Source organism: Neopelma chrysocephalum, unplaced genomic scaffold (genome assembly GCF_003984885.1).
Source record: "Neopelma chrysocephalum unplaced genomic scaffold, ASM398488v2 Primary Assembly neopelma1_43, whole genome shotgun sequence".
Taxonomy (NCBI): Eukaryota; Metazoa; Chordata; class Aves; order Passeriformes; family Pipridae; genus Neopelma; species Neopelma chrysocephalum.
Window position 1 is genome coordinate 5,983,545 of NW_020897702.1, and position 27,826 is coordinate 6,011,370.

Consider the following 27,826-nt stretch of genomic DNA (forward strand, 5'->3'; position numbering starts at 1 on the left):
CCTGGCCGTGCCCGGAAGCGCTGGGGGAGCGGCCCCGGCTGGGCTGTGTCGCGGAGGGCGAGGGGCGGCCGCGGCCGGGCAGGCACGGCCATGGAGCACATCCGCACCACCAAGGTACTGCCGCCGCCGCGGGACGGCACAGGGGCGGCAGGGAACGGCGGCGGTAACTGTGGGGCCGGGAGGGCCTGCCTGGCTCGGCCCGTCCGCTGCGGGCGAGGGCGTTGTTGTTGTTCTCCCGCCCTCCCTCCTGCCGATTTGTGGCTGTTCCTCCCCGCGGGGCTCTGGAGCGGCCCGTGCCGCTGGAAGGGGTGGGAGCTCCGGTGGGGAGCTCGGTAGTGCTGCTCCGGAGGGGCCCCGTCTCGGTAATGAGGGGAAGATGCTAAAAATTGTGCTGTAGCGGGGGGTTCTCTGGCGGGAGAAGCCGTCTGGGAGGGAATTGCACTTGGTTTGTGTGCTCGGGATGTGGCTCCGTGCAGCTTTTCCCAGCTTTGGAGGCAAATCTGTTGTGAAAACAACGCTTCTGTTTTTTTCTGTTTTGAAGACTGCTGTGAGTGTTGTTAAGGACGCAAGCCGTCAGTGCATGTGCAATGTGTATTAGGCTATTCAGAAAAATACCAGCTAAGCTGTAGTTGACATTTTGGACTTGCCTGGCTGCAAGGGCTGCTGAAAAGACTGCCCTTCTCTGTTTGGTCCTGGAAATTGTGATTAATTCCTGAACTCGGCAGTCTGATTTTAAAGTAGATTTACTGGTATGTTTAGAAAAGGAGTGGTCATACTTCGATTCCAAATGGTGGATATATAACCAGTAATTACATAAAGGAACAGGCTTTTAAATTTTTTGAGTAATAGCTTATATAACTTTTATATAAATGTGTATAGCTCCTTTTATTTTTTATATACATTTGTATGTTTATGTGTGAAACTGGAGGAAGGTCTCTGATAAAGCTGTTGTTAGTGACACTTTAATTCACTGGGTGGAATAATCTTTCACCAAGCTGACAGATGGGAGATAAAGTTTCTGTATCAACCTGTTTACTTATAAACCTGAAACTCCTTGTTTGGGAACTTAATATTGAATGGTTACAGTCAATAGCTGAGTTCAAAATGATAACTAGACTAAAGCCAAAGTCTCTTGATGAGCAGAGGAGCTGTTGAAGTTTCAAACCTGCAGTTGAGACTAGAAAGGCTAGGTAGCTGACTTCTTTGCATCTGCAGGTGGTGGTTCTGCACATTTTTGGGGCCTGAACACAACTTGTAAGATACAAGACTTACTACCTGAAGCAATTATTTTTATAATTCATACAAAAAAATTTATCCATTCAGAAAACATCAATTTCATGGCTAGAAATAGCATGATTTTTTTTGATTACAAATGTGATGCTCGCCTAGCTTTTTGTAAACTGTTGATTTGTTGAATATCCAGTTGGATTAAAATGCATATAGGCTAGATGGTAATAATTGAGTATTACAGTTATAGGAAGCAAAAAAACCTGAAGTACAACCTGCACTGTAAGTCTTAAAAGTTCAGATTTTTTGTGGGTTCAAGTTGGATCTCATTCCAACTGTTCTGAAACATACTTGTGTTTTCTAATCTGACAGCACTCTTGTTTTTTTCAATTTATTTGATTAAAGTAATAGTAAAATAAAATTAAAATAACTGTAGTTTTGCACAAGTTAGCTTCTCTGCAGGGCAGCTGTTATCCTTAGGAGAATATGATGAAGTAGGTTTTATACCTCCTCAAACTTCAGTTTGCTAGAAATGTTGACGTTAAAATTCTTCTAGAACTGTCAGCACAGCTACCTGAAATTAATGTCACAAAAAGCTAAACTTTAACTGTCCAACATATTTATGTTGAATAAAGAGGTGAGGTCAACTTAAAAATTGCTTGTGAGACTTTTCTACTAAAGTAGCAACAAATGATGAAACTCAGTTCACAACATGGGATGGAGAAGTTACAAATAAGAATATTATGATTTTGCAATTAATCTTTAAAGTGTTCTTAAAGATATTGTAAAGCAAAATGTGGTAGAAAAGACTGGAAATTCTTCAGTCAAATCTGTTCAAGTGAAAATACTGCTGGATTTTCTACTGGAGATGGAAAGTTGCTTGGCTTGACTGCTAAATCCTAAACTTACATTTGCAAGCCTAAAACTTAAATGGGAAAGGGAAAATGCCTTTTAATTTCAGTGAATGTCATACAAAGTTACAATGAAAAAATCTTGGTAACTGATTTTGCCTTCGGTTAATTGTTCGAATTTAATCCTTTCACTTTCTTAATGCAAGACCTTAGAAATGTAGTTTCCCCCTTCCTCTCCGTTTCAACTTCTCTCTTCTATGAGAACACTTCTTTGGGTTTTTTCTTCCCAGTAATATGTAACTCCTAGTCATGATAAACTTTTTGGTGACTCTTTGCCTATAAATACTATGTATGATTGAGGTCGCTGTTCAAATTCTTACTGGTTTAAAAACTCACTAATTTATTAGTGCTAGCGACCATCAGAATATTGCTTCTGACTACTTAAATTATCCTTGTTTACAAATGTGCTAAAACTTAGTAGTGGTCTTCAATCTCTCAAAAGCATCGTCTTCAAAACTGATGGCTTTTTTCCATGACTGAGGAGTTGCCAAACTTCACAATTAAAAGGCAAAACAAAATCAAAAAAAAAGTGTATAATTAGCTGAGTACCCATTGAAACAAACTTGAGTCAAGTTTGAATGAATGTGTCATCTATGGAGACTGAATCTAAATTACATTTCAGTTGTCTTTAGGAAAAGTGTATCTACAATTTAGTTTTCAGATTCTTGAAGACTTTACCTATGTAAGAGGGAGCTGGAGCACTAATGCCTGCCCTGATCTAACTTCGAGAATAGCTGCCTTGTTACATGGAGGAGAATGAAAGCTCACATGCTAGGATTTTGTGCATTGTGTTACTGGAACAAAACTGGAGCAGTTTCTGTGCACTTCTCAATTTGCTGGGGAGGTGCAGTGCCAGGTACCTGAGCACTTATTGCTACAGATCTGCCCAATATGAATTCTCTGTTTTGGCTGTGCTGTATTCACTTATGCTGCTCTATATCTGAGGACTGATACTTTGCTGGTTTCAGCATAATGTATTTTGAAGTACTGATTGCATGTAGCTTCCAATTTTTTTGCTTTATAAACTGAAATCTAGAATATCATAATAATGCTGACTTCTAGTAGATATTTTTATTTCCTCCATTCTATTTTGCATTAACTGGCTTTTTTAAATTGAAAAAAACTTTTTTGTGTGTGTTTTATATGTGCTTTTAGAGATAAATATGTTTGTACATATGAATTAACTGGCTTAACATCAGCACAGTAGATGTAGGCTCTCCTAGTCACCTCATCTCAGTGATGGCCTGGCTGGCATGGAAGATTTTGGAGTTCTGCCATGCACTTAATGGTGGCAAAGAGCTTTAACTTGGCATTAATGAGACAGTGCTGCCAAGAAATAAAGGAATGCATGGAGATAAGCCATTTGCCTTTCATGTCGTTGCACACCAAGAATCATGTAATGTGTGCTTCAAATACAGCAAACTTTGGAGCCCATGAAGTTATAAGCAGCTGATAAAATGCAGGCTATCTAGAAATCACTTTCTTTTGAAATGTTTTCTGTAGGATTGAGTTAACAATGTTGATGGAATACCAGGAGTCATTTGCCCTTGCCGGACTCAAGCTTGAAATATCTGCTTCAAATGCCAGCACAGCCCTTGAATTTCTATGAGTTTTTATAATTATTAATATAATACTTTCATTTCATTAGAACGTATTTTGACTATAAGGCGGGGTTATGATGTTCTAGATTTTCAAAGTTGAGGATTATGTAAAAGACAGTACATACCTACAACTGGAGTCAGGAGAACATAATCTTTATAGCTTTTAGTCTGCAGACAGCCAGTGAAGCATCTTGCTGAGATCAGCTGTTAATTCACTACTGGCATCTCAAGAACAGGAAATTGTTAGTGTGTATTTACTCTATTTTGGGGAAGCAGCCTAAAAACTCAGTAATTAATAATTCTTTTTTTTTTAATTATATCCTTGTCTCTTTTACTAGTAAATAACAGTAGTCAATGTGTATGGAGTAAGTATTCTGACGAGCCTAGTGTTGTGCCTTCATTAGGCACTCTTGTATAGAAATAGGGTGTTTTAACTAGTCAATCTTCTCAAAGCTTATGTGACCACTCTAGTTTGTCCTGAATAGCCCTGTGTGTGCTGTGTTATGTTTTCTACCGTTTTCAAAATTATTGCACAAACTGACAAAGCTTTTGCTAAGTTAGGATTTTACTTTCTGCAAAAATTTAAAATTAAGTTTTGTTCCCCCTCCTCTTTTTTCTTACAGGTAGAGCAAGTGAAATTACTAGATAGGTTCAGCACGAGCAATAAGTCGGTGACGGGAACTCTATACCTTACAGCAACTCATTTGTTATTCATAGATTCAAGCCAGAAAGAGACATGGGTAAGGATAATGATTGCTTGTGGCACGGGTTCTCCAGATGCGTTTGTTCTTCCTGATCCAAGGTTGAATTTGTTTACTAAAACGTTCTTCTTATTTATTCCCTGCACTCTCCTCCTTCATGGTATCATAATAAGTTAACAATTTGCAGATTATACTCTTGCATGACACTGCTGCAGTTGACATCAGGTAATGTTGAAAATGTTCACTTCTATTCAAGCTGCTGTAATTTTTTCCATAGTCTTCACTTGTATTCCTGAGTGAATGTGTGGTGGTTTTCTCTAAATAACTGATTTGCATCGCAATTCAGAGGCAGGAGTGGGAGACTGCTTGATAGTTTAAGTATCAGGTTTAAAATTTCTGTGTTAACTACCTCGTAATTAGATTCTATCTAGGTTAAATGAGACAGCAAAAATCCAAAAATCTAGGTTTTGGTGAAGTATTGAAGATAACATGCACTTTTTTAGAGCAGTAAGCATCTGTTTCTTCAGAAGTATTCATCTCTGGAATAAAACATTTCAGAAGGGGCTGCAGCTGCTTGTTGACCATTACCAATGTTGTATAATCAAAGCTGTCTAGGACAGCATTTCCCATTAGTTTTTTCTACTCAGTGCCCTGGTGGCACATATGTGGTCATCAAGTTCTGCCTTGCACTGGAGACCAGCTACCTAGCTTGAGTTAGTGCCTTAAGTCTTTCGTCCTCCAGGATGAAATCTTCTTTCTCTGGCTGTGGTTAATTTTTTTCCCTGTGGCTATATTTCCCTGGATCGTGGTTGTCTGACTAAATGCCTCATGGTGCTTTCAGGAAAATTTATTTTTCTGTTATTCTTGGATACAATGTACAACTTCGTACAAACCAAACTGCTATCCTTTCATACAAAATGGGTTTTTGGGGAGAACATGATTCAGAAGCATTATTTGCTTGTGTCTCCCTATGCACTTAAAAGGTTTCATTTTGGGGAAATGGAACCTATACTCAAGAGTACTGCATTTCTGATGACAGTGCAAGTACCAAGTATAATTATCATAATGTCTTCAAGGTATAGTCTCTTTGCAAATGCATATTCGGCAGCATAGTTTTCAGATGTCTGTCAAATTCTGATCAATATTTAAGAGGAGTTGATTGCTTCAGTGAGGTAATTGAAGTTCTATCAAGAACATCTTGTTCTGTTGAGGTAATGTATCTTTGCCTTTCTTCCCACAGTTGAACAGCTGTTACTTGGCCATGCATTTACCTAAATCTTGTGTAGATTTGCCACACGGATAAAAATCTAGGGAGGACTTTTTTCTGTCCATTGCTGTGACAGTCTTCTGTTAAAGTGGTCAAAAAGCTTTTAGCTGAGAGGCTGTCATGTCTACATGACACAGTGTGTAATACAGGAGATGTTTTTCTTATCTCCTGTTCATTCTGTAGATGTTAAATATTGGAATTCTAAAATTATCAGGATCTTCTGTGTCTTTTATACTTTGAATTTTTTTCCCTGACTTTATTTTTACTTTTTGAAAATTTTGAAGTATGTTCCTGTAGATCCTTAGAAAAAAAAAGATATCCTGTCTGGACACTGCCTAATTAGATATAAGCCTGTCAGTTAGCTAAGTTAAAGCAAACTGACCAACCACAGTGGCGTTTTGCATCTCACTTTTGCGTTTAGAAGGTTATTTACTCTTTCTTACAAACATTAGGTAACACTTAAAAATGACAGAAGAGAAAAATTAAATTTTTATCAATTATGGTATCATAACCAAAATGTCACTCTTGGATTTCTGCTTCTAAATGTATTTCTTTTTATAATCGATGAACAAAATTAGTCAAAATCCATATTCATCGTTGCATAATGTGTCTTACCTCTGCTAATCTGAATAGTATGCTCTTCTTATTTCTCATCAGCATGCTTACACTGTGAGTTTTTGTATGTCACAGATACTGCATCATCACATTGCTGCAGTGGAAAAACTTCCCTTGACTACTTCTGGCTGCCCCCTTGTCATCCAGTGCAAGAACTTCAGGATAGTTCACTTTGTTGTTCCCAGGGAGAGAGATTGTCATGACATTTATAACTCTTTGCTTCAGCTGTCAAAAACAGGTAATACTTGTCACTGTAAAAGACTTTGCATGGATATATGCATGGATAACAAGTTGACATGTGTGTGTGTGTGAATTCATGGCTTTTTTATTTATTTCTTTAAAAAACATGCCTTATGTAAAGTCTTACATGAATTTAGTATGTAAAGAATTTTATTGATTAAATATTAATCTACATAAAAATTCAGAAGATGTGTTGTCTGGCTTTTGTAGGTCTCTGATGTTCCCTAACAGAATGAAAGATCCCTTTATTTTTTTTTTTTACATTTCTGTCCCTGAATATAAATGTGTATAGTCTTGCTTAATTGTGTGTTCCATAGATAAAAAACTACTAAGCAAATACTAAGTCGTTACTAATTTCATGCAGTTTCAAAAATAAAGCTGAAATATTGATGCTAGAATAACACTACCATTTCAGCTTTACAAAAGACTTCTGTCAGTTAATATGGTCTTTTGCATTTTATGCTTTGTGTTTAGAACAGTGTAAAATGTCATCTGTGATAAGTGAATAGCATATTAGGAAGAAGAAAGTTTTTGAAATCTTTTTTGTTTTAAAGGGAACTTTAAAACTTACTGGTTTTAAAGGTCAGTAGATATAAATTTCAGTTCCTGCCTCCTAAAATAGTTTGTTCTATTAGCTCTTGTGAAGTCTTCTAGTAATTCTGCCTTTTGTCTTGTTCAGTTTTGTCAGTCTTCATTTTGTGACCTGTGCTTTGCCCTTATGGCATTAGAAATGTCTCTTCTGAAATAGGTCTAGTACACTCAGGAAAACTCTCATAACCTACCTCTAAGTATCTGTAATTGTGTCAGTTAACTGTAGGATAGTTGCAGAATAAATATTTCAGGCATGCCAGGTATCTATTTAGTCTTGCCTCTGTGAATCTTGAAGCCTGAAACTTTCTCTCTATTACATGTTCTTTACTTTTTAGCAAAATATGAAGAACTTTATGCCTTTTCCTATAATCCAAAACAAAATGAATCTGAGCAAGTCAAAGGCTGGCAGCTTATTGATCTAGCAGAAGAATATAAAAGAATGGGAGTGCCAAATGCTTACTGGCAGTTGTCTGATGCAAATCGTGATTATAAGGTAAGTGTTGTAATGGAAATATGTTCTGCTCTGAATCTGTTCCTGCTTTATGCTCCGATTCTAGGCCTATAGAAAACACCCTAATACTATGAAATCACTTGGCTTGCAGTATAAGCAAAAACTTGCAGGTAGAGAGAGTAAACTGCTTAATCAGTGTGCAATCTCACAACTTTCTAATTTTTCCCAAGTTTTTCCCTAGGCCTCATTGAGAGAGTATGTGTGCATGGATTCTTTGGGGTTGTTTCTTAGAGTATAGTTACCTATTTGAAGCCCAGCCCCAGCGATTCTGTTGCTCTTCAGCTTTGTGATTTCTGTCTTAACTGAGCAGGATTCTACTTTAGCATTTGCAGTGTTTGGTGATTCCTAGATTAGAATTCATCTTACTTTGTAGTCTGCAAATACAAAAAAATGAGGGAAATAATTTCAGTATTTTATTTGAAACATATTCTTAGCATTTCTACTGAAGAATTGCATTCTTGAGACTGAATGCCAGTATGGGCAGTACTCTGCTGTGTAACTTAGATACCAGTTTGTACTACTTTATCTGTGTCTCATCTCCTCATCTGAGTTATTTACATATCTAGAGAGAAACATGTTAGTGTTTATCCTTTATCTCTTATTTCTTATTTCACCTAATATCTTTCAAATTGAATACAATAAAACTAGGATAGGCTTTGTGCCTTGCGTGTAAAATTCTTTGTGTATCTGTGTCTTTCAGATTTGTGAAACCTATCCTAGAGAACTTTATGTTCCCAGAACTGCAAGCAAGCCCATAATTGTTGGTAGTTCCAAGTTCAGAAGCAAAGGAAGATTCCCAGTGTTGTCATATTATCATAAAAATAAAGAGGTATAATGTGTCTTCGTTTACCATAAATGTGCTGAAAAGTATTTCTCAACACTTGGCAGTAGTTCAGGGGTGTAGGTAGGGATGTTCAAGTACAGTGACTTGTATGAGAATGGTGTGACTCATGATAACCTTAAATAAAGCTGACACTAGTGGTGCCTAACAGGATGCTGAGTTAAACTAAGACAGTTTACAAGAAATCCTTAAGTAATCAGTTGATAATCGGTTGAATTTCCTAAAGTTTTCAGAAACTGACATTAAAGTAACTGAAGATAGCTTTCTGTTAAAGGATCTATGTTCCTTGATGTATCCGGAATAAAATCTGTTAGGTCAAAATGGCGGGTAAAAAAAAACCAAACAAAACTAACAGAAGAATAGAATTGGTTCTCCAAGGAGTTATTTGCAAGGTAAAAACCCCTACAGGATGAGAAATAAGATTTTACAGAGAGTGGCGTAAAGCAGTCTGTCTCAGCTAGGGGGTAATATGGAGAGAGAGAAAGACAATCACCTTGCTGAGTTGAAGAATTTATGAATGATGACTGTGAAGCTAGATGGATTTGAAGATAATTACTATTTGCAAGATACCTTCTGGTACCCAATACCTTCTGAAATAGAACATATTATTGAAAATTACTTTACAAAAATTACATTAGATAATAACATATTGCGCTTGCAATAATGAAGTCATACTTGTGTTAGTAAAACCAAACATAATCCATTTCATGTTAAGGGAGTAACTTGCTTTGCTAAAGTGTACTTTTTTCCAGCCTATACTTTTTGTGGGTTTTTAGGTCCATTATGTAAACTGATACATTGCCTATGTAGATAAGCCTGAAAAAATGTTTTGATAAACCTTTGGATTTAAATTGTAAGTACTGTGTTTGAAGGTCTCCAAGTAATGTGCTTAAAAAGTTGGAATACCTGAACTTTATTCAGTGTAGTGATGTTATCTGCTGAATAAAACAATTTGTTTCCGTGTCTCTTTAGAATTATGCAAGGCATTTCAACTACTGGTATTACACTGATGCTAATTTGTTCTTTGTTTTCTGTGGTAGGCTGCAATTTGCAGATGCAGTCAACCTCTCTCAGGTTTCAGTGCCAGGTGCCTGGAAGATGAACACATGTTGCAAGCCATCAGTAAAGCAAATCCTTCAAATCGCTACATGTATGTCATGGATACCAGGCCGAAGGTATGTACTTCAGGTTTTTCAGACAAGGCTCTTTTCCTGGGCAATAGAATACAGGGATACAGTGTAATTCAGAAAAATTTGGAGTGAAGTATGACTCCCTCATGAGCAAAAATGTTTTAAAGAGAAGGTAAGGCCTCTTTATGGAGGCATTTAATTACTTGCTTTCTTAAAGGAGTTGAATCTATCTCAGGACTCAGCTAGAATTCACTGAATATGGTGCTGAACTTTTGGAGAGGTTCATTTAAAGGTATACTTAAGAAATGAGTAGTTGAGCGGGATCAAAGTAATTTTAACTGTTTGAAATGAAATTCATGAAATGATGAGCTGTGTTGGGGTTTCTTTTGGAATGGGAGGAAGTACTGTGTTCTGTGTAAGTGATCTGTGCAAACTGTCTGTCTTAGCAAGGAAGAAGTAGAGGAAATTCTGTTGTAGCTTTCTGAGGTCACCATAGGGTTAGGGTTAGGGTTTGAGTTAGAAGGGACCTTAAAGATCACCTAGTTCCAACCCCCCCTAACCAGGTTGCCCAGACCTCCATCCAACCTGGCCTTGAACACTACTAGGATCCCCAGCTTCTCTGGGCAACGTTTTCCAGTGCCTCACCACTGTAATTCATCACTGTCTAATTAAATTGGATTATGTTATGTTATTAAGTTGAATTATGTTATGACCTGTGTTGGAATGTGTGGGGTAACTCCCACTCTTTAAGACCCATTTGCATTTCAATTGGTATTAATTTCACTCAAATGTCTGAACAGAGAAGCTGGAAAAGTCTGAGTCTTACTCTTTGCTTTTTAGGTGATTTTTTTTGTAGTGTCTTTGCTCAAAAATGTTTGGAAACAGGTGAAGGTTTGTTGGTAGGAATATAGAGGACAGAATAAGAAATTACTATGCATTATTCAGATATGTCAACTCTAAATATAGAGCTTGGTTTTTATTCATCGTCCCTTTCTTAGACTTTAATGCTTTTAAGTTGATTTGTCATAAACTGTTTATTAGAATCTGTTTATACTATGTGCTCTTGTGTTTTTTTCCCTATGTCTTCCACTGAAATTGCATGACATATGTTTCTTATTTTGATATTTTTATTTCAAGTACTGTTTATCAGTATTTTTACTTTCCTCTTTTAAGCTTAATGCAATGGCAAACAGAGCTGCTGGGAAGGGCTATGAGAATGAAGACAACTACTCTAACATTAGGTTCCAGTTTGTTGGCATTGAAAATATTCATGTAATGAGATCCAGCTTACAAAAACTTCTGGAAGGTATGTTTTAACTGTACTATCATAACGTATATGAAAATAGGATGAGTATTTTTCTGAAGTCTTTAATAATATCTTACACAAGCTGCATCGATATTTCTATATTTTATCCCAGCTCTATGTTTAGTACTAGTTTGCTCTGCTCTGTGGTAATGAATTACCTTAAACCTTTACCTTCAAACTGTAAACCCAATGCATGGAGCTGTTTTGAAGAAAATTGAATGGCATGTATGTCTTGAGTGAACTTGGTTAGTATGTCAGTGGCTTGTGGGAAAGACTGCTGTGTTTTCTAAGCGTGGGTACAATGTAATGGAAATACACAAAATAGTGTTTGTCTGTACATACATTTTCTTATACAGAATATCATTTCTTCAAGGAGCACTTTGGTCCACAGAATTTACAATGAGCATGTGGTCTGTACGAAACTTGAGCTCTTTGACCTGGTGAGCCACTTCTGTGCTTGTAGGTGTTTGTAGGGAAGGGGGCAGGGAAAATGTGAGCCACTTCACCATGCCACTGCCTGCCTTTTCACTGCCTGGTGGTGAAAATGGAGAGTCAGAAGTATGTTCATAATTCCATTAGTATTGTATTTAGGTAAACAGCTGAGAGAAAATTTAAGATGCTTTGTGGAGTACTAATACTGAGATTAGAATACAGTGGCAGAAGTCTGGGTTCCACACCTGACAATACATGTATAAGTGGTTGGCTTCCAGAAATATGCAAATATATCCAGTCATGGAGAAGGCTTACGCTTGTATGGAAGCCTATGTTGATGAAGACGTTCTGGCCACATTAGTCAAGAAATCTCACAGACTAGTGGTGTAGTCTTACTTCGCTTTGATTGAGCCTGTATGTGCTGCTAACCTATTCTTCAGGCACTCTGCACAGAATCCTACTGAACTTTGATAATATGTATTTTTCCAGTTATTCCTGCATGTACTTTTTCTAGGGGAAAGATGAGAAGTGTGATCCTGAGCTTCAGTTTTTAGGTTTGGCGTAATCCCTCTTTCTTTTACTAATATCTTCAATTCTAGAAAACTCACCAGTAAGTATTTCTACTTTTTTAAGAGCCCTACTCCTGTGTAGTAGGGTCTGATGCAGAAATACGTGTGTCACACACTTAAGCTTCGCAGAGTTCATATTCTTAGCCACTTGACTTAGCATCCCACCAACAGTACTTACTATGTTTCTGTAGCTTTCTTTAAGGATGGAATATGTTTTAGTTTTTCCTCATGTGGAGAATTGATTTATTTAAACTTGATTGAAACAAAATCATGAGTGATGTCTATTAGTTGTTCTTCAGATCAGGTTTTTTGGTAAATGAACACAATTGTTTTACCACTGTTCAGTCTGTATAATTCACTGGTTTTGCTGAATGCCACTCTAGAATTAGAATCCTCTTTAGGGGCAGGAAGGACCCTTAAAATTTAGGGACTTATGCAATAATTTACTATTTAGATGCCTGGTTCATCACTTAAAATGAGGAAAATGCCATTTAGCTTCTGTGTACTCACTTTCCCTGAACGTGCTGAACTAAATGTTCTCAAATCAGGAATGCGATATCAATGACCTTGTTTGTTCAAGGGCCATTGTAACTGAGACTGTCCTCAGTTGTTTGGGCTTTTTGTGACAAACAACTGTTATTCTTCTTTGGCATGTGTCTTGCGCCTAGGTTCTGTGTCAGAATTCCTTCAGAATCTGATGATTCCGCTTTCAAGTGGAATGTAAGACATAATCCTTCCCAACCAAACTTTCCTAAAATAGTTTTCTTCAGTTATGAACATGACTGCCCCCCTGATGGGCAGACTACAACACTAATGGGAGAATCTTCACATAGACTGAATTTGTGGCTGTGACATTAAATACAGAGTTCGGGTTTCATATATTCAAAATATAGTACTGCATGTCAGAAAAGATGGAACTCTAATCAGCAAAAAGGTTTTGTGTATGTCAGAGGCAGCATTTCTGCAGGAAATATTTAAGGAAAAGGCTTAGTAATAGCTGCTGTGATCTGTTACATATATTTTGATGATGGAAGTGTGTTAACTGAGGGGGTTTTGTGGGTTTTGTATATGGGGGAAGGGGTTGTTTAGGTTTTTTTATTTGTTAAAAAACAACTTCTGCCTGCAACCCACTGTCCTTCAGTCTGCAGGTCTAGTCACCTCTTAAACTGCTGCCTGAGGCAGTAGTGTGAATAAGGACAAATAAGCAAGGGAATGATGAGGTTTTGGGACTTGTGTTTTTTATGATGGCAACCATAGAGTCAAAACTGTCTTGAATTATATTTTTTGTGAAGTAGCTAAACATCTTAGTGGTACCATAAATCATCTTTGACCCTATAAAAGACCATAAGGATCTGGAAAATTACTTTTTTTCAGCACGTAAGTGTTGGAACAGTGTCAATGCAATTTCTTTATTTAATCACCAAGTAGTATAAAAATGCCTTTGTTAATTCACAGAAATAGAAACTCTATGGGCTCAACATATGTGTTCCTATCTCTGCCTCCATTTATAAAAGTATAGACATCTAACTAGAAGAGGGAAATACTAGTGGTGAAATATTTCTGCCAAGCTAAAAGTTTTGATCAAAAGCAGATTTTGACAGCAGTATCTGGGTGAAAACAAACTGAGGGCTGGAAACCTGTTTGTTTTCTAGTTGGAAAGCTTCTGCTTTAAATCAAAAGGTACAGAATGTGAGGGTGAGCTACCATGAGTACCTCTAGACATTGCCTTGTTTGTCCAGTCCCTTCCCTGCAGATGTTTGAATTTCCAGATATTTGACTATTTTTAGTTTCTTTCCTTTACCGTTGAGTGCTAGACCTGTTTGTGTACTGTTGTGATTGAACAGGTGTATGGAACCACTGATGTAGAGAGAATGTGAGCTAGCTGAAAGGATCAAGTAGTTTTCTCCTGATTTCTTCCATGTGCTAGACCTTTTGGAAGTGGAACTCTTGCCTAATGATGCTCTTTCAAAGACAAGGGAAAACTAGCTTGCTTCTACTGATATCTACAGACTAACCTTTAAAATTAGGTCTTGTATCCAGGGGTTTCTTGATGTTTTGTTACGTCATTGTGCTATCGTTTGCTAGATAGTTTAGTAGATGACAAAGATCTATGGGTTTTAGAAAAGGTGCTGCAATACTTGTTTGGAAGCCTGTCTTTGTTCTAGTATTCAGCGGCATTCGGCACTACAAATCTTCCTGAGCAATGGGGAGTGTACCAAAACTTGTTTGGCTGAAAGCTGAGAAACATCTAGTGCAGATACAGGAAAGCTCTGCGAGGCAGCGGTTTAAGAGTTTATAGCCTTCATTACATCAGGGGCCTTGGTTAAATATGAAACTGCGTCACAGAGGGATTTGGTGAATTTTGTTCTCTACTTTTGCTGCTGACTCACTTCCTTCCATGATCAGAGATAAAGATTATTTTGGAGCTGTTATATCCCTACTGCTGGCTTTCATCTATAGAGCCTTTTTATTTTCATTGGGGCTCAATAGTTTAGAATCATAAAATCATTTAGGTTGGAAGACTTTTAAGATCATCAAGACCAACTGTTAAGCTTAGTGGAAAGTAGGCTTCCACTGCAGCAAGGGCGGGTATTTTTGTAGGTGGCAGCCACAGGTACCTTCTCTTAGAATTACACATAGCTAAAGTTATATTAGCCAGCAAATTTTTTTTTTTTTGCCAAAAGTTTGTCATATTCAGACAGTAGTGTAACTGTGTAAGTTGCTACTTAAAATTGTACAAGAACCAGGTTATCTGTCTCTTGTGAATTGGTAATTGTCTGTGTGAGAAGCTTTTAGTCTACGTTGCTTGCTGCTATGCTGCAAGGCATCTTTTCTTTAACTCGAGTTCTTCCTTGCCCTCTCAATTGGCATTATTGTTACAGCATCAAAGTATATTACGGAAGAATGGTGGAGATCAGTCAGAAATGTGATGTGTCAAGTCTGGAGGTAGACAAAATCTCAATGGATTTAATTTCTTCACCGTGTCCTTGTATGGCACTTTATTCTCCTAAGCAGGGTGGAGGTGATGAAACTCTGGCAGTCTGACTACTCTGAACTGTGTATATTGTCTGGATGCAGCTACTTCCTACTAGTAGTAGTAATCTTTAAGTATTTCTGGTAAGCCTTTGGCATTTGCATTTCCTTCCTTGGTAAGACAAGGGTAAGGCTCCCTGTTGGGGATAACCAGTGGATTTATTCGGAATGTTATTTTGTCAGAAAGACACAGATCTTGTCACTTGTGATTACTGTAGGTCTACAGAGTTGAATTCTGGATGGAGATTATTTTGTAGTACCCCTCCCTTAAACCATTTGAGTGGTGATTTCCTGTTAGATTTCTGATCAACTTACAGCACAGGAGATTAGACACAAAATGCAATTATTCTTCTTTCTACATTGCAGGGTTCACGTAGCTGCAACTACTTAAGGCTTTTTAACTTCTGGTTTCTTTCAGTCAGTGGCACAAGGGGTTTGTCTGTCAATGACTTCTTGTCTGGTTTGGAGAATTCTGGATGGCTGCGTCACATCAAAGCTGTGGTGGATGCTGCTGTCTTCCTAGTCAAGGTAACTTGCATGCTGCTTCTTTGTGTGATAGGAAGTTGACTTGCTACCAGGCAAAATTATGCTTAATGTTATGTAATGTGTAAAATTCTGCAACTGACCTTTTCTGGACGTAGGTGTTTAGTATGTATACTGGTACATTGGATATGGTGGTTTAAGTATTACATGTTTCTTTATGATTGGATTGATTTCTTCATTTCTTTATGCCAGGTAATGTTTTGGGATTTTTTGAATGCTATTTGGTCATCTTGCTGGGAGATAAATGGATTCTTATGCTTCCTGGTTCTTTAGGTATTTCTGAAAGGTGTAACCACTTTGGAGGAGGATGGAACAAACTTATTTAGTGCACCCTGAAAAACAACTCCTGGGGCAGTAATTGCAGAGCAGCCAAAGTGGCTATGCTGACTTCATTTGGCCAGGATATGGGACTCTTTATGAGGAATTCAGGGGAACAATTGCCTTTGCTAGGCACTTACGAAGCCAAGGGCTTGACCTGAGAGGGCTTGGTGAAGAAAAAAACTGGATCTTTGTTTTTACTAGGTGAAATAACAGGGAGTTAACTGAGTTAAAAGTGGATGATTTTCCTAAAGATGACCCTCACAAACATCTGAGCTAATAGGATTTCATTTGTTAGCTGAAGCTAATAAACATTTCCTAGGCCTTTACTTTTGTGTAGTATAATGATGAAGAAGTGAGTATCTTTAATGATGTGTTGGTGGTGTTGTTTTTTTTTTAATCTATACTCTGTAATTTGTAGTCTAATTCTTTTTTAGTATACGTTGCGAGCTTTTCTTGTAAGTTTAGTTTTATAAGGGAGAGAAAGAGAACTGGGAGCCGCTGGAGATGTTAGCTTACACAAAGGTGGTGGTGGAATTTCTTTTCTTTGTAAGGAGTTTTCTATACTTCCATGGAGAGATTCGTAGCTTTCTGACAGTTTTAAATCCTTTCCTCATAATAAACGTTTTTCTAGCTTAGTTAAATAAAATGGCCTATGCTATGAGTTTGGGATAAAGGTAGCTTTTTTATTTATCTACTAAATTTTGACTTTTGTCTGGAAAAGAACATTCATCAAGAAACAACTGTGTTTTGTAGGCAATAGCGATGGAGAGCGCAAGTGTATTAGTGCACTGCTCAGATGGCTGGGATAGGACTTCCCAAGTTTGCTCTCTTGGAGCTCTCTTACTAGATTCCTATTACAGAACAATCAAAGGATTCATGGTAAGCTAACTGTTGCATTGTTGAGCTCTTCCTTGGTAAATAAAAGATGTAAAATGTTCGAGTGTGAAAGGGAGCAGTGTAAACATACTGCCTTTTTTTGTGTGGTTACAAATATAAAATGAGATTTGCAGTATACTGATAAATATTTCTTACAGAAATACTTTCTGCTGGAAAGAACATTTATTTAAAATCTAAAAAACTGAAATACAAATAGCAGATTTCTTTAGGCACCATGCAGAAATGTTGCAATGATTGTCTTTTGCATCCAAAAAAGCCCATTATCTGTAACATAGTCCAAAGTGCTTATGTCAGATAGCAGATGTACTAAATTACAGCAGCTCTGTATTTTATCACTTGTCCCCAAATCAACATTTTTAAAATGTAACAATGACAACTCCCTCAGTGCCTGAGGATGTTTAAGCAATTTAAATTTCTTCATTTTTCCATAGAGAGGAGGAGAAATTTCGGTATGATTATTCCAGATTTTAAAGTAGGAAAATCAGTAGTTCTGCAGTGGCAAGGCAAGGTGTCACGGGAACTCCGTAGGGATAGTACACAAAACTACTACAATATATTGATTAGAACTGTCACAAATATTACAAGCGATGAAAGTGAAGTTGAAGATGAATTGGAAGAGGATTAAGTTGTGAATAGTGAGAATGTGTGTAATCTTTAGGGAAGTAATTTAGTCTCTTTGGGTTTGTTTACTCCTCGCTTTCAATTAGATTTTTGTGAAGACTTCTGCAATGGTCAGATGGTACTTTGTTCCTTTTGGTGCTTGATTCTGTGAAGTGATAAAACAAGCTACTGTTGATATTAACAAACTTACTGCTCTAAGTGTTAGAAAGATTATATTGTGTGGTTTTATGTAAACTAAGATAGCAGGAATGAAATACTAAAATTTTTCCTATGCTTTGCCATATTTTGAAAGTTGATAATCTAGTGAAGTCATACATTATACTTAAAGTGAGTCTGGCTTAAGAGCAATTATCTGATTAGCAAGTTGCTGAACTTTTTTATTAGTTTTGGAAATGTGCTTTGAGAATCTCCTCTGAAACGCTTCCAAGAAAATAAAGAAGCTACAAAGTGACAAATGGTTGTTCCTACTCTTATTAGTTGGACTCAGATTTAATACAATTTAATCAGAATACAAAATAATCAGATTTATTGATACAATATATGGATAACCTGTGGATTTAATACATGTAAGATGTAAGATTGAGTAACATTTTTCATGAGAATTTGGTTTGTTTACCCTCTAGGTCTTGATAGAGAAAGACTGGATCTCTTTTGGGCACAAGTTCTCTGACAGGTAGTTCACTCCTCCAATCTAGTAAAATGTATACAGCAAACTGAACTAAGATTGTGGATGTTAAATTTCTAGCAACGCTGCAGTAGTTTAGCAGCAAGCTATTTTCAGTAAACAATGCACTGTATTCTATTTATTCAAATATGTATTGGATAATTAATTTATATTGTAGACATAAATTTTTAGTACTACTGGTACCCTGCTCTCAAGTGTTGATGACAGCAGCTAGGTCTGCACATATGTATAGACAGTGCAAAACCAATCTAAGGCTATGTCCCAGCTATTTAGGCAATATGAAACACTTAGTTTTGACGTCTTTAAAGAAGAGTTTACATTTATGTTTACTTTGATGATGAAGTCACTCCTATCTTTAGAAGTCCTGTATGTTCAGAGTTCTGTTTTTTCCCTTGATCTGCCTGTCATCAGCTATGACAATAGCCTTGCTGCTATTTACTGCTTGTTAATTTGCTTTTAGCTGATATACTCCAAAGACTGTGAAGATAATAGACACAAAGGAACTTAACTGTCTTATGTTGCTATTCTGTACTGAATACAAATGTGTGATTACTTATAAGTTAGAAAAACAGGTTAAATATAGACTTATTTCTATTCCAAAATTGCCCCAGTTCTTGAAGTAAGGTGCTCAATCTCCAATCCAAGGCTAGAATCTAATTAATGTGCTGTCATTTAAAAACAATTGCAGGTAAGACTTTTTGGATTTCTAACTTAAACCAGTTTCAATCTGTTTATGGAATCTTTTTCAGATGTTGTCAGTTGGATGGTGATCCAAAGGAGATCTCACCAGTGTTCACCCAATTTTTAGAATGTGTGTGGAATCTGACTGAGCAGTTTCCACAAGCCTTTGAGTACAATGAAGTTTTCCTCCTTCAAATCCATGAACATGTCCATTCATGCCAGTTTGGTAACTTCCTTGGAAACTGTGAAAAAGAACGAGAAGAATTAAAGTAAGCAGGCACATTGTAATGTGTCTTTTGTTTATTCTGTCGGACTAAGAACTCGCATGAATCTTCATTTTAGGCTCTGAATAGAAATGGAGGCAGGATTGGTAGTACTGAAAATTATGTTGAACTGCATCAGGGAACAGCAGTGCTTCTTGTGCTTTTGCATTCTGGAGACAGTCTTCCTAATTCTGGGAGAAAATCCCATGCTGATTTTTCGTAGGGAAAGTTAAGGTACCTTTCTTCCTCTTTTTTTTTTTTTTTCTCCTCTCAAAGTAGGTAAGCTTAAGTTTGAAAGTATCACTTCGTTCCCTTCCCCAATCTCTTTTTAGGCAAGCTTAAAATTCTTGCCTGCTCAAGACTAGCCAGTTGGAAGAATTAACAGGGTAGCTTCCAATGCTTTCAGCTGGCAAACTTCTGTAAAGTTTTTGTCAGTTTGTCTCACATTGTATTTTAAAAGCAGTAGTACTTCTAAAATTGGCATTTCTATCCAATGTTAGCATATGCCAGGAAGAAGTTGATTTTACTAAGAGCTTTTAATTCAAGACTCATAAGTATTTCTGGTAACTTTTTTTTTTTTTTTAAGATTGATTTATTAGTTGAAGAGCTTCTGTTTTTTTGCTTGCAGTCACTGTGTTGACTTTTATCTCTTTTTGCTTTAAGAGTAAAAGAGAAGACCTACTCCTTGTGGCCATTCCTTTTGGCAGAACAAAAGAAATATCGGAATCCTCTATATAATCCAGACTTTTTGCCAGAACTAACTCTTTTGGAGCCTAATACAGTATCATTCAATTTTAAGTAAGTTTAAATAAGACACAGTATCTCTTCTTCAATTTTGTCATTATCCTGCATAGTTAAAACTGTCTGCTTCACACAGGTTTTGGAGAAATATGTACCATCAGTTTGACCGAAGTATGCATCCCAGGCAGTCTGTGCTCAATCTTATAATGAATTTGAGTGAGCAAAATAAACAACTGGAAGAAGACATTAAAGAACTGGAAGCTGTAAGTATTACAAAATAAGTGTATGTATGTGTGACTTCTTGTCTTTCAAATTCACATTTAAAGTTGTAATAATGCTGCTAGCTTTCATGTCAATGTCACTACTGTATGCCTGGCACTTACTCTGTGTAATGTTGACTTTTGACTTCCACTGTATGCTTCTGTGATGAATGCCAGACTATGCAGCCAATGTTTTGCTCTTAGGCATCATTCTGCTTTACTGATGAACTGCACTATGTAAAAGTTCTTCTACTATCAAAGCATTACTGAAGATATTTTAATGTAGGTTAAATTTCTGTGAAACTTACCTTGGATAAAAAGGTATCCATGATAGCTACAGTTGTGTTGCTAAACCAAGGAGACTGAAAATGTTTTATTCCCATTATACCTACTAAAATAGAAGTAGTAAGTATTGTCCTTTTGACTTCATACGCAGGTGCATGCTGTTGTAAGTCACCATAATTATGGGTCATGTACGTTGTAATGCTTATTTCAAGACAGAGCTAAATACAGAGATAAGATGAATATAATTGACTTCTAGGTGCTAGTGTAAACAGCCAGGATAGGCTGTATCTGATTTTATTCTAGTATGACTTAGTGGCTTTTAATTGATACTTCTGTTATAGTCAGTTAAGGTGCTGAAACTTCAAAATATGTTTTGAGGAATGCAAAAGTCTTCTGATTATCAGTTTTACTTCTTGTAACTGGCTGGAAAGGTAACACGCTCCTTTTTGTTATGTTGGGGGGAGAAGGGGGAAGTACAGCTTTTCTACGAGGGAAGATTTTATTAAACTGATCCTACTGTAATGTAATGAATGCAGGTCACTTAATCTTATACTATTTCAAATCTTAATTGTATATTTAAAAGTTTTTATACAATTGAAGCAACAAGATGAAAACTCAAGATGAAGCAATCTAAAGAATAAGCAAGATATAAAGTGAAGTCTCAGTTTTGAATTTTCTAGAACCTCATTCCAAGATGATAACTTCACCTGAGCCCACATTTCTCACTTGAGTGATGAAGAGATATATTTGTTTGAAATCTTGATGTAGACTTTGCTACTACCGTTTCCATCTTCAAAAATTGATGTCAAGAAACACCAAAGTCTTCTGGACTTAGTCTCCATTCTAATAGAATACAAATACACCAACAAACAAATCTGTTCAGTTAACTAGTGCAAGCTCCCAGTTACTGGGTGAGTGAGTTTGAATTAAAAACAAAATGAAAACAAACAAATAAAAAACCCAAACCACACAACTGAAAAAACCCTTAATCCAAATCTTTCCTATTCTCTTGCTCATGCTTGCAGGATAGGTCCTTATTTCCAGTCCTGCTTTTCAGTTGACATGTTTTAGTATATTCCTGCATTTGAACAAAACGTATTAGTATTTTTTGGATCCGAAGTCTTTTGGTAGGCTTAGGTATCAAACTGCTATGTCTTTAAGAGAGACTCATAATCTACTTAATAGCAAGTTTCATCTAATTACCAGTTACTATTAGCAAGCTCTCTGCTTGTTAATTGGCAGGCAACCTTTCTGTCTTCTGCTCAGCTACAAATTTTAAGCAAGCAGTGCTTGTAGCATCTGCTGTGGAGAATAATGTAATATGCAATGGCCTAACACTTAACATGACTGTTACATATCTAGCCTAGGGTATGTCATACAGGATTCTGTAGATGCTGAGTTGGCCAGCAAAAGAAGGGGATTCACTTCCTTTTGAAGCAGGATATTATCGGTAAAGAGTCATGCCCACTATTTGTAACTATTCTCTGTATTTCAGAAAATAAAGCAGAGAAACGGGCAGTCAGATGTGGTCCTTGTGAAGGAACACCAGCAGTCTGCTCATCCTGCCCCCGTGGCACTGAAGACCCCTCCGTGCTTCAAGAAGGAGCAGCCGCCGATCCCTGGGAATGATGGCATGAGAACTATAGAGGGCAGCAACACAGCAGACAATCGTTACAGTGAGCTTGTGTCCGAGTTCTCCAAAGCTGAGCCTGCTGTTGTCAGCTTGGAGTACGGAGTGGCCAGGATGACCTGCTAATTAAAATCTGTCACTGCGCTCTTCTTGACTGATTGAATGGAGAGATGGATTATTTTGAGGATGGGTCTCTGCTGCATGACCAAAACATGATTTGTATATCAGCAAGTTTTGTTAATGTAGACTAGAACAGCATGCTAGTTGTCAGGTGTTTGCTGTTCTTTCAAGGGAAAAAAAAAAGTCTAGTTGTCTTGTTAAAAGAAATGGGCATTTGGTAAGTAGTGACTAAAAATCAAGGAATGGTATGTCTTTGGACGTAGGTCAGTTTGCACTAAATTGATTAAAGTAGTAATATTACTTTATTCATTATGGGAAACCACAGGTGGTCTTTCACAAACTGATTTGATTTGGACAAGAAAACTTGAACTTTCTATTTTAAGGACTGAAGCTACATGTATATATCGCATTAGATATGAATATGTATACCCTTGTTTAATGTCATCCAGTATTAAATTCAGTGTATTAAGTGCCATGGAAAAGTATGACACATTTCAAATCATAAATAGTTGGCCTTAAACCTGTCAGATCAATTATATTGTTCTTTACTACTGCAGTCTACCTGGCTCTGTTTACATTGTATTTGCTCAAATTTTTATATTCTTAAAAGAGGACTGAATATAAGGAATGAAGCATGCCTAAGCTGGCACAGCCTTTCAGCAAATAGCTATATGAATGTTAACTTACCATTTAAGAGTGTTTTTTCTTCCATTTCCTCTGTTGTTTAAAATATAATAGATTGCCCTGATTTTCCTCTCTGGCAGCTCAGTAGATGGAGCATCACTGAAGCTACAGGTTGTCTGACCTCAAATGTTTTAATTTGGGCACAAGGTATTTACATGTAGAATAAGACATGTCACATAAGAAAACAAAACTTAGCTAATAACTGAATAGTCAGGTTCTTTTAGATTATTTACTGTGTGCTGTGCAGTTGTTCAAGTTGCAAGACTGCAAACAGAACTTCCGCAAATGTAGTCTACTGATACTGTTCCCAAGGGGAAAAAAAAAATCATTCATGTGTCTGAAGCTCATGAGAAACTGAGTGTCTCCTAAATGTTTCATTAGAAGAAAATTTTGGTTATTAGTGAAAAGCCCTTCTCATCTTGTAAAAACTTGTTCAACCTGTGTGTATTGTGAATAACTTCAGTATCATCTGGAGATTCTTATGTAATTGGAGAGAGGAGAAAAATTTCTAGCAGGATGCAGTAGAGATCATGGGACATAAGAAAAAAGGGGGAAACTTACTATTTGTAAGCTTAATTAGGTATCTGTTATTTTCTAGTAAAAGAGAAGGTTTTTGCTGAAGTTTGTATCATGATAGATTTTCTGAGCACATAACAGAATAAGGAAGAAAAATATTGGTGTCCAGTTCTTAAATTACAGCTTTGGGTATTAAGATCCCTGGGTGTGATGTTAGATTAATGCTACTAACCTTTTTTCTCTTGATTTAAATAATTTTTGGTTTCAAGTGAAAATAAGTCTATTCTCACCCTAATCCCTGCGTTTTGTCAAAATTACTGGCATGCTACATAATTTGATATGCAGCATTTCCCTCTGCACTGTGTTGGACCCAGGACTCTATTAGCAAGGCCAATATAGGTCACGGTCAAGTTGCACTTGTTGAAGCTGTCTGGGAGAAATTAGCTGTGACGCTTGTATTTGGCTATTGATTCACCCATTTCACTAATTTGTTTTTTAAAAGCCTTTTGGTGTAAATAAAGGTTCGTAAGTATTTTTATTCCAAAAGGCATAAGCATATACTGTCATATTTAAAATACATTATCCAGTTATTTAAAGAGATTTAGAATTTCTCCACTACAGGTTTTGATAGTTTTCACGTTTGCACAAGTGGTGCCTTACAGGGTTGCAACAAGAGAGGTTTTTGTGCCTTGTTATTTATTGTCTCCCCTCCTCCTTCACCTTCTGTATTAACTTTGTTCTGTGGTTTTTCTTTGGAAAAACATCTTGTATATTAAGCCTGTATTATATCACAAGCAGACTTATCACTGAGAATATAGGTAAGTGTTATCAAGTTGTACTTGGTTTTTTTTTTTATTTAGCTGCTCTGTTGTGCCATGTACACTTTTCATATTTATTGTTTAGAGTTTATGGACTCAAAAGATTATATTAAGCTTTTTTTCAAATATCACTGTATTTTGTTTTTACTTTAACAGCCATCTGAGTAACCCTTTATATAAGGCTTTTGGAGAGAAGATCTCTTGCCTTTCAGTACTGTTATAGTGAGTTCATTTCAGTCTTCCGGTCCTTTTAATTGGCAGAGTTCACTTCTTAGCGAAAGGAATCAGAATGCCATTTTATTTTAAATCAAGGTGGGCATGTTAGGTCACTTTTAAAATGTTACAAAACTGTCTGCTTAGGCACCAAACCTGTTTCTCTGTCAAATAATGCAATACTTCCTGATCTGAAGTAAATATTTTACTCCAGTTAATATGTGAATAGTGTTTTATAAGGCTGTTCTGTAGAGCAGCCATCTTAGGAGGTTCAGATGGCTCTGCCAACTCAACTCCCAGGGTCACCAGTGAGAAAAGTTCCTGCAGAGAGGCATCTGTCTCTTCTCATTTGCTGTTTAGGCTTAAGCCAAAACTACCTAAAGCACATGGGACCTGTGGTGAAGTGAATAGATCGTAGTGAAGTGAGCTCCAACAGAAAACTTGGCAGGATGGCCAGGACTGAGTGCAGTGGGGCTGTTCTGTGTCCTTCAAGAAGGGTTTAAAAAACATCAAGTTGACTAAAAAACTGTGGCAGTAGCCTAGGAGCAGAAATAATTTTAATTCTTATTTCAGTGGATGAGCTTGTCTTCATCATGAATATGCTGCTCCAGGAGCAGTTACAATACTGGAAGGTGCCTCATACAGATCAAAATAATGTGCAGAACTCTCTCTTTCAAGCTGTGACATTAGTTTGTGGTTGATTGGTGCGCTCACCAGTTGCTTGGGAATATAATGTTCCAGACAGAAAATTGGTACAGTTGATTCTGCTCCATAGGTTGCAAGACTTTGGCACTTGTCAATTCTGCGCTTCATCTTCAGGAGATCTCCATGAAGTCTTTGGATTTCTATATTTTGTGCTGTGCTTGATCTTTTTTCTTTTAGTGAACCAAGCTGATAGTCTCACCTGAGAACTTATTTCATTTTGTACTCCAGGCAATTTAAAATGTTTATTTCACTAGTACCAAAAGAGTTGGGCTGATTTTTTGGGAGGCTTGCTAGTGTCATAAGGTATTCTTCCATACAAGTTTAAATATCCAACAGTTCTATTTTGTAGGGCGACTGCCAAATCAGACTAAGAAATTAATTAGGCAACACTGAACTGAGCCTGTGCATTTTCTACACATGTCCAATTACTAGTGACCTAAATCTAGGGCAAAAGCCTGAAGTCTGGAGAGTCCACTTAGAGAACTGGAACAGCAGTCCTTCCATAAAGCCACACATTCCTATGTGGAACAAATGCCCTAGAATAATAGTGTTGTAGAAGGAAAGCTATCACAAACTGACAGTTTGATGTGTCTCTTCCACAGGATAAGCATGCTAGAGAATGCCTTGCTGGGAAAGATGATGTGCTCTTCCTCTCTAGTTGCTGTTTTCCTGAGGCCTTTTGATACAGTAGCACATCAGCAAATCTCTGAGAATTTACTACTCCCATTCTGTTAAACTGAGCACGTAACTGGATGCTCAGTTGGGCTGAAGTGGGGCTGGGGTAGCTTAGCTTAACTACTGTCCTCTTAAGGAAGTGACATAAATAATATAAGGGAGTTCGATGTTAAAATAGCACAGGACACATGCTGTCAACATCTGTTCTTTAGAGTCCTGCCCTACTCTTGAGCAAGTGTGACTAGCATGAGGGCCTCGTGTAAGCATGATTGCTTTCTAGTTAGTTTAAAGATAATCTGATTTCAAATTAGATCATCCCTCCAGTGGTATTTATAGATCTTTAGGTCAGAACCTAAAGGTTGCTCTTAAAACTCCTCTTTATTTGCTAATAGTTCTAAACCTGTAGCTGATCACAGGCTAAGTGTACTGGTTGTGAAACCTGTATTAACCTTTAGAATTAGATCCTTAGGCTGAAGTCTGCTTTGACTTGCTGTCACCGTTTATGCCACACTTTCCTCCTGGTATTGCTTATTGTGGTGCTAGATGTCGGCCGGATGTAACGGGCTTCTTAATGCTTTGGATGTTTCAATAACCTGAAAGTACTGCAGCTTTCTTCCACTACTCTGAAGGCTCAGATCAGCCTCAGTGAACAGTGTGAGTGAGCTCATGTTTGATCTAGTTAGCTTGACCTGCCTACATGTTAAATTGCATTGAAAATCAACACGGCATCATAATTCAATAGCGCAACTTCTGTATGCACAATAGACTTAAGGAAAAGGATGTAGTTGGGGACCCTTGTCACAGCATGTAGCAAGGAACAGAACACTGCAGGGGTATGACTCATAAAGTAGAAGAAGTAGAGCTGTTTTGATGTCCAGCAACAGTTTGGGGACTCGAGATGGAAGGTCAGAAGCATGCTGCTTCTGAGATCAGTTTCCAGGTCCCAGAGAATTCAGTGACCTGGTCTGTTAAACACTTGCAGCTGAGCAGTTCTGCACTGACATCAAGCAACAGAAAATATATATGGATCTGTGTTTCTTGATTTACTTGCTTCATGTAATAAATGTCCTGATGGTAACTTTGGATTGCAATATTTTGTTTATTCTTGTTTGTATTTTAACTCTTGAGGTCAGTTGCATACCATTTAAAATTAAGTGGGATTATAGTTTTGGCACAAACTATAGGTGTTTTCCATCTTAATGACAAGATTAGCATGTACATATCTTGTGCTTTGTATCTCTGCATATATTTCTGGTGAATGCTTTTCTTGCAAGCAGGCAGCCCTGGTGAAGTCCCATGCTGCCCCACCAAGGCATTCCTCCTTACTTAGCCTTACAGATTGGTTTCCTTGCTCTGTCTTACTATTATTCTTCAGTCTTACAGTTTATCTTTACAGCTGTCTGTTGGCAATGTCCCCTGGCAAGCATCTTTCCATCGAAGAAAAAGGGTTGGTTGTTTTTCTGTCTCTCAGGAATTTTTACCCCTGAACTAGTGAACTTGAAAAATAGTGCTTACTCTTCCCTTTGGGGCTTCTGAGTGCCTGTTGACTTCCACAGTCAGTTTGCTTACACATTTTAACTTCAGACATGGCTATTTAGAAATAAAACATTTAGTCAAATGTTAGATGTGGCAAAGGGAGAGAAAACTTTTCATTGTAATGTATCTGGAAAGACTGGCTGTTTCATTACCATTTATTGCTCTATGTAATGCTCTCTGTAGAAGTCATTTATCTGTGTGCTGGAATCATGCTTGATGTATATTCCTGGAGAAACTTCAGCAAATGGAGTTTTGTAACAAGTATTTTATTTGTACGTGTTTTCAAAATCCATAAAGCTTAAAATAAAATGATCTTAATATTGCCAATCTAACTGGACATTAAGTAGTCCATTTATAATAGCAGTGTGTGAACATTAAAATTTTCATTTTATGGTTGACTCATATCTGATACAGACTATAGAATACAGAAATGACTTGGCCTATTTATCAGTTTCTTGAATGATTCTGTAACTTTTAGATATGGGAGACTGGCTCAGCTTTGTGTTATTGACTGTACACTGCTGGTCTGTTAATTACAATCACTATTCTGAGCTTAATTTAGGACTTAAGTATCAAGAGAATTTACTTATTTACTTATTGTTACCATTACTGCATACTTGGTAACCCAGATAAGTGTTTTCAACAGCTACAATAAAT

At 37.1% G+C, this 27,826-nt stretch overlaps 1 protein-coding gene across 1 annotated transcript; it reads left to right on the forward strand.

The window, feature by feature from the left end:
- On the forward strand, positions 1-27,501 carry MTMR6 (myotubularin related protein 6). Its single transcript, XM_027677865.1, has 14 exons — positions 1-114; positions 4,363-4,479; positions 6,398-6,560; positions 7,489-7,646; positions 8,365-8,493; positions 9,546-9,680; positions 10,809-10,941; positions 15,394-15,503; positions 16,593-16,718; positions 17,981-18,030; positions 18,792-18,992; positions 19,650-19,784; positions 19,864-19,990; positions 21,768-27,501. Exons 1-14 carry the CDS (start codon positions 91-93, stop codon positions 22,026-22,028), a joined length of 1,869 nt encoding a protein of 622 aa, XP_027533666.1. The 5' UTR covers positions 1-90; the 3' UTR covers positions 22,029-27,501.
- The last annotated feature ends 325 nt before the right edge of the window (positions 27,502-27,826 follow it).

Coding starts and splice junctions, on each gene's coding strand:
- MTMR6 (XM_027677865.1), top strand. CDS start 91: ATGGAGCACATCCGCACCACCAAG. Junction 8,494..9,545: donor ATTATCATAAAAATAAAGAG/GTATAATGTGTC, acceptor TTTCTGTGGTAG/GCTGCAATTTGCAGATGCAG. Junction 16,719..17,980: donor GAACAATCAAAGGATTCATG/GTAAGCTAACTG, acceptor TTTACCCTCTAG/GTCTTGATAGAGAAAGACTG.